General features: G+C 42.2%; 1 protein-coding gene across 1 annotated transcript; it reads left to right on the top strand.

Moving 5' to 3' along the window:
• The first annotated feature begins 1,243 nt into the window (after positions 1-1,243).
• Positions 1,244-5,780, top strand: bcl2l10 (BCL2 like 10). Its single transcript, XM_008306012.1, has 3 exons — positions 1,244-1,331; positions 2,726-3,190; positions 4,505-5,780. Exons 2-3 carry the CDS (start codon positions 2,729-2,731, stop codon positions 4,625-4,627), a joined length of 585 nt encoding a protein of 194 aa, XP_008304234.1. The 5' UTR covers positions 1,244-1,331; positions 2,726-2,728; the 3' UTR covers positions 4,628-5,780.
• Positions 5,781-7,415: the final 1,635 nt, after the last annotated feature.

Raw genomic sequence — 7,415 nt, forward strand, 5'->3', positions numbered from 1 at the left:
CTGCATGTTTCACTTCCTCGTGCTGTTCACTGATCTGAAAACACACACTCTGGTGAATGATGTCAAACCTGAAAGCTACAGCAGGCTTCTGACCAGCTGCAGTGAAGCAAGGCAATAATAGCTTGGTGTCATCCTGTGAAAACGACACACACCTGGACATGAAAGCAGCGGCGGTTCTGCACAGGGGGCCTACAGGAGCCAGTGCCCCTGCTGGCCCCTGAGTAATAAGCTGACTGAGTAAGAAGCTCACTTTGTAATGATGACATGAGCCAGCACCAAAACGAATGTGGCTCTATGCTCTCAGCCCCCACAGTGATGGATTTTTAAAGGACAGCACTGTGTTTTCATTGAAAAACGCAACCATTGATGAACTCCATCAATTTAAGAGAATTTTGGAACGAAAATACAGATTGGTGAGATACAGAAGCCACGTGGAGCTGATCTGTTTCACTGAGCCATACTGAGAAGTTTTTTTTGAACACTTTCGACTGAGCAACATTGCCATCCCTCTTCCAGTAAGCTCGGCCTCCTGGGAACGCAGTGTCTCCATTCTGAAACCAATCAAAACACTCCTGCGCTCCACCAGCTCTGATGAGCGACTCAGTGATCTCAGTGATCCAGAAGATCTTAACATATTTCAGGACCAGTTTGCCCGACAGCACAACCACCGTATCCTGCTGCTGTAGTGATAGATTGATAGACTGATCTGTCCTAAACATGACAGCCATCATGTTGAGTCTGACAGCTCAGTATTTAAAGGCTACAATGGATGCTACTGAAGCAGCAGGGTTTTAATATAAAGTAAAGTTTTTAGTGCTTAAATATCATTAATGTGCTCCCCCAGTAAAATGTGTCTGGATGTATGACAGTGTGCTGTTTTGCTGTGATGAAGCCAAATAACATCTTTGATTTAACGCCATCCTGTGTCTCACCTTTATTTTCTAACCTTTGCCTGACCTGTATGAGCCCTCACACCTCACATTAAAGCTTCCATCGCAAGTACAGACCTACATGAACAGCTAAAACAAATGTAATGTCTTCAGTACAACCTCTTTGTTATTTCCCTGCAGACTACCTGAGAATTTTCCCTTTCTACTTCCAGCCTTACCAGTGATAACGTAGTGGATCCGCCGACCACTGGCAAAAACGTTACTTCTACTAATGTGGGACTTTTGTGGGTTTTTTTCTTCCAACGGAACACTGCTGATAAATAAAGAACGGAGGCAGAGGCGGTGCTAAACCCGCAGCCTGCTGAAGGGAAGCTGCGACTCGTCCGAGGTTCTCCTTCCGCCGTCTGAGTGTGCTGAGAGCAGTCTGATATCGCTGGGAGGGTAAGCTTTTGTTCCTTTTACGCACCGAATAAATGTGTTTCGCCGATTTGTACGAGTGAGCTTTGGGAAATATAGTAAAGTAGCCACGCGTCGACGTGCGTGTGGAGGTGTGAAGCGCTGTTAGCTGCGTAGACGTGGCTCCGGTAGCGGTGTGTCGGCGGTCCTTTGTGTCCTCCATTGCTCTATGACAGATCTGCGGCGGAGGAAACGACAGCAGCTGCGGCGGCTAGCTAGCTAGCTAGCTACAAGTTCACCGGTTTAAACCTCACAGCTGGCGGACTGTTAACGTTGAGCCACCGGGGATATATCAGCACGAAGTCTTTTGTTTCATTTTGTAGTGATATTAAGTTTCCGCAGCTGTGTGCGGTCTTGAGCGGCATCATCCGGCTTGCGGTTAGCTTAACACAAGCTGTTCAGTTCTGCTGCTGCTAGCGGCGCTGTAAGCTAGCTGAGCGCCGTTATGAACATGGAGACGCTAGCCTGCCTTGTCAAGTTGATTTGAACACCTGGTGCCGACATTTCCCGAACACCGGACCGGTACACAAGGTCTTTACATTTCACGTTGACCCGTTTGTATTTTACCAAACGAAAAAAAAAAAGAGAGGTTGTCCAGCGGCAATGTAAGAATAACGCCGCTATTGATAAGAGAAGTCGTTGTTAGTGATGAATCATATTTAAAGCTGCTTTTCCAGCAGAGAAATAAGATTGGAAGAAACATAACGCGTTTAAATAATGAAATGAGGACTTTACGGTGTTATTTATGGTGTGAATTTACCTCAATTAATATTAATTAAAAACCTACAAAAAGAAAAAAAAATCCAACTTTACCTGTCAGTAGTAGATATTAAGACTAAGACCCTACAGTATGAATAATTATGAATTCAGAAGTAAAGATGTGATCCTATTAAAATATAAATAAAAAAATAGTGAATCCCTGGATCTCCTATGCATTGCGTTTTGAATATAGATTTTATTATATTTTTTCGGAATATATTGTGTAAAGGAAGCTAATACTGTTAATAAGAGCTTCTTGATAATTATTTTTTAATTATTTAGTTTTATGATGTGCTGGCTACAGGAGGTAAAGAGCCGCCTTAATTGTTTTAAAGCTTGTTCACTGAATGATTTAATAGATTAGTCAAACAATAAGCTCATGAGCAAGTCTGAAAAACAATGAACCAAATGCCACCTTAATGTGAAGGTGCTGCCCTGAGCTGTACACGTCATTCTGGGTTTTCCTCACTCGTTTCTGTGTCCTGTAGACCAGACTGAACGTTTTGAAAGTCATTTGCAGATGTAGTTGTTTACCTCATCAAACCATATCAGTAGTTTCAGTGCCTTGATTGTCCACAAGCTCATTTTAAAGGGAATCTTTTTTTCTTATCCCCTGGTAGAAAATGTCCTGTGGGCTATGGAAAGAGACCTTGGTTGTGGCAGAGGACTACCTGTCCCTGTGCTGCACAAGCCCACATTCAGCCCCTCCACCTCCCAGCGAGTCAGCCGCTGCCATGAGGTGCCTGGCCCAGGACATGGAGAAGCAGCACCAGGCTCGCTTCCACTCCCTCACTCAGACCTTCCTGAGGCAGCCCGGGCCGGACCTCTGCTCCAGCCTCAGGAGGGTGATGGAGGAGCTGGTGGGAGATGGACACTTGAACTGGGGGAGGGTTGTTTCCCTTTTCACCTTTACTGGGGTGCTGGCCAGACAGCTGCAGGAGCAGAGGGACACGAAGCCGGGGCTGGAACCCGGGAAGCGGCAGGAACTGGGACAGGGGCCCGTAAACTGCAGGGGACTGGCAGAGACCATAGCTGATTACCTGGGAGAGGAGAAGAAAGACTGGCTGTTGGAGAACGATGGATGGGTAGGTCCTGACAACATGTCAACACTCAAACTGTAGATAAGACGAGTATTGTGGTTGTATCTGGAGCGGTGAGTTAGTGTAAAACTGAAAGCTAAATGTGAAAGTAGTGCTTTTTGAAAATCGGCCATTGGAAACCACCTAGTTTAATGAGATCTTGTGTTTTGCGGGTGTTTATTTTCAGATCTATGATTTGAAATATGGCTAAGTCATGTCCTTTAGATGTCGCCTTTTCTTTTTTTTAAACTTAGTTTGCTATCCAGATCAGCTGCTATGAGCATGTGTATTGTAGCGTAGCTATAGGCAAGATTCAGATGAATGTATGCTATAACAATAAGACCTTAACAGTGGAAAATCCTGGCCATGATCAAACAATGCTGGGCATTAGAATATCCAGAGTTTTTTTTAATTAGTTGCATAAAAATTGTCAAGTTGTGCTGAATTCTAGGTTTATCCAGCAACTGGAAATCAAAAGAACTATAGTTTCAAACCTGCTTGATGTTACTTATGCCCTGAAAAAACTAGATGTACTTTGGGTTGACTGAAGTCTCAGAAGCCTTAACAAACTGAAGACATCAGTTGAATGTCTGCTTTTATGAATGGGCTTGCCCAACACCCACATAAACACACACACACAGACAAGCCCCTCCTTTCTTCAGCTGGCAGCTGGTTTCAACAGACACGTAACCAGCTCAGCCAGATGGACTTTGTAGTAACAGTCAAAGCTTCAGTATGTTGAATTTGGCATCAGCCGTATTGAAAGTTAGTGTGGTATGACTACAAAAACAAGCAGCTGCAAAGCAGTGAGAACACCTGGAGCTGAGAGCAGGTGCACGCACTGGTCCAGTGTGTGGCTTCAGTCTGAAAACATGAGGGAGAAATACAGCAGAGTGTTTTAACAGCACCGGACTTGTTTTTAATAGTGGCACTAATGGAACAGAAGAAGCTAAAAAGAATGATTAATATGATCAAACTGAATACAAACGTGACATTTTCCATCATTTTCAGGTTGACACTTTGAGGTTATTGTGTGTTTGTGCTTTCAGCGTATTTTGAGAGTTGCTGATATCAGCGTTGGCCTCAGAGTGCAAATGTTTTCTCATTTCTGTGAGGAAACCAGGACTGTCAGTGACTCTGACATATTTTGCAAAATATATTGTATAATTGCCACCAGCTGTCAGCTTAGCTCTTTGTCATTGTAGCAGCTACTGTGCATTCCTTTACTAACGCTGAGGAAAAACTGGAAGTAGCAGATATCTGTTCCCTCTTGCCAGTATCCTCTGTACTTAACAGTTTTTGTCTTTCTCCCTCCTATAGGAAGGCTTCGTTAAGTTCTCCCTCAGTGCCAGAGAGGTGAGTCAGGACTTGTCCATGAAGACAGCGCTGTTTGCTGCTGCTGGTGTCGGCCTCGCTGGACTCACCTTCCTCCTGGTGCGCTAGCCAGCCTTCTGCATCCGTACCACGTCCTCACCCATGTTCTCAATTTGTTTGGCACAATTACGTAGACATTTGAATTCTAACAGTAATTCTCCAAAACAGGCTCAATCTGTAGTGAATTCAGGGTTCATGTCATTGAATGTTTGCACATACTGGGACCCCACACACACACACACACACATGTACACACATTAATACTGACATTCTGTCACTTGCTCCTTAAGATTGTAAAAACAATTTCAATGCCTTCAGAAATTTTGGAGTTGGTGACATCAGTTTGCATATCTTAGGTTAATTACTAAAGCACAGGCTTCTGCACAGAATCACCTTGCGTTCAAAGTTTGTATCGTCAGCTGTGCAGCTCAAAGACATTTCAGTTTCCCCACAGATCTTTTTGTTTTTCATTTTAAAATGATCAGCTGCCTTTTATTTCACTTGTTTACCTGAGTTGTGTATGTGGTATAGAGACGACAATTCTAGTGTACAATGTATAAATTAATATATTATATTTATATAAAACAAAAGCGTGAGCAGTGGCCCTTTTCTATCCGATCCACAGCTAATTTAGTTGTTTTCAAGTTTGTCCTACATTCATGTGAAATGTCTGTGATTTACAAGGTCAGCTGAGCTGTATGGTACAGCCGTGATGGCCACACAACGGTGCTATATGTTTTGAAACGTTTCTTGTATCAATCTACCAAACCAGGGACCAATCTGATTTCAGACATATTGCTATTAGAACAAACCGTTGCTATAACGCCCCCCTCCCAAATCTCAAACATTATATTTTTACATTGTTTTGTTTTATTTATTTGTCACTGTTTTTGTAATAAAAGAAAACAATCGAGGACTTTGTGATTCTTGTGATTGCGATGAAGTGTGGGCGACTGGTTGCGGTGATGGCAGGTTTTTATAGCTGTTTTTTTTTTTTGTTTTTTGCTCTGAAGGTCTGAAGCAGGTCATGAGTGTTGCTGTGGAAATTGAATTGTAAATGAGTCTCCCTTGACGTGCAGACACATTGTCATAAATAAGATATGCTGTTCTGTCTCTCCTGTGCTCCTCCTCTGGACATCACAGTGCACAAAGCTGAAGTAGGAACTGCCATCATAAGGGATGTGTCAGGCCTAAGGTTAATAAAAGGCAGTAGTTAACAAAGCATTTTTGGTCTTTGTTAATGAGTCAGAGAGAAGTTAGTCAGGCCAGAAGTCACCGCAGTCAGTCAAATGGTGCAGATGATGTTAATCAAAAAAAGGAATCCAATCACAGATAAGCATGAAGCACCTCAGCTGTCTGACACCCCTCACACTGACAACGCTTAAATGACCAATAATCAACAAATAAAATTCAACATTAAAGTTAATTTCATCGCCACACACTGCTTGTAATATATGCACTAAATCGAAATTAGATTTTTCATCTTCACATTTACAAGATGTCAAATTTATAAACCCTGAATTTAAAATGTTACCATAACAACAGGCTTTAAAATTGACGAAGTGATATGTACTTCAGAGATGTTCCGGGTTCATCTGTTGCCACCCAGCGATTAAAACCGCTCAGCTGGGTTATCGCGGCGTTGCTGTGCTACTGTAGAAACGTCGCCTTTATTCCGTTGAATGAGGAAGGAAACGATTTATCAGCATTATTTGCTTGATCTGTTCGCACAACTTGGGCAGCACAGTAGCTACAGAAACACACCCAGCATCACCAGCACATGACTCATCTGACAGATGAATCAGAACAGATAGGAGCACCTGTCAAGCGGCTCGCAATCATAATGCACACTTGTAGAAAGAACTTTAAATATGCTGAATGGACGACAATATAGACAAATTAACATTTCATTAATTTTGCCTAATAAGGTGTGGCAAACAGTACCGTTAAGTATTGTACTTAAATCTTCAATTAACTATTCAACCCTTTGCATTAATACAGAAGACCACATCTGGCACATTGTCATATAGACCTGGAAATAATCAGGAAGTTTCAGGACTGCATATCGCATAGACATAAATATTTAAACTTAATGAAATGTTTCAGATGCTGCACTACTTCTAGATCAGCAGTGAAGCAGATAAGTGGCACTGTACATGTTAACTCCTTTGCATAAAAGCTCACATTTACTTGAGTTGTAATCGTTCCATCGAAGCAGCGCTCGGATCACACTCAGCTTTATTGTACCTCTCGTCATTGTTCACGCGTTAGAATCATAGCTGTACCTCACACTTCCAGCAGAACAGTCCTCACTGCACCGTGATCGTGGGAAACACGGCACCAGAACAGAGTGCAAGCGTCAGATGTGAGACTGCTACTCTTAAAAACAGAGGCTTTCTCAAATCATGTCTAGACTGGTGGCTTCTGAGGAGGCAGACCAAGGCACTCTGAAACTGAAGACTAAAAGTGAGCCCACCATCAATGGACCGCTACACCAAACTTTGTAGACCGAGAGAGAGAAAAACAATTTCATCACAAATGCAGACTGTGCTTAATATGTTACTTAAGACTAGTGATGCACGATATTCAAATTTCTGGCCGATACCAATATTGAGATTTCTGATATTGCGATAACCGATATTACCGATATATTAGTCGACATTCAATTTTTGTTCACACCGAAAAATGAGTATAAGTAAGCACTGTGAGAACTTGAAAACTATTCAAAACAAGCCCATACCACATTAGACCACACAATCTTCTTTATTACGTAACAAAAGTAAAATATATTTAAACATATTTTAACATATTTAATGTTCAAGTCCAGGAACATTTAAGTAAAAACATCTGTGAAATA

This window comes from Stegastes partitus, unplaced genomic scaffold (genome assembly GCF_000690725.1).
Source record: "Stegastes partitus isolate 25-593 unplaced genomic scaffold, Stegastes_partitus-1.0.2 Scaffold2793, whole genome shotgun sequence".
NCBI lineage: Eukaryota > Metazoa > Chordata > Actinopteri > Pomacentridae > Stegastes > Stegastes partitus.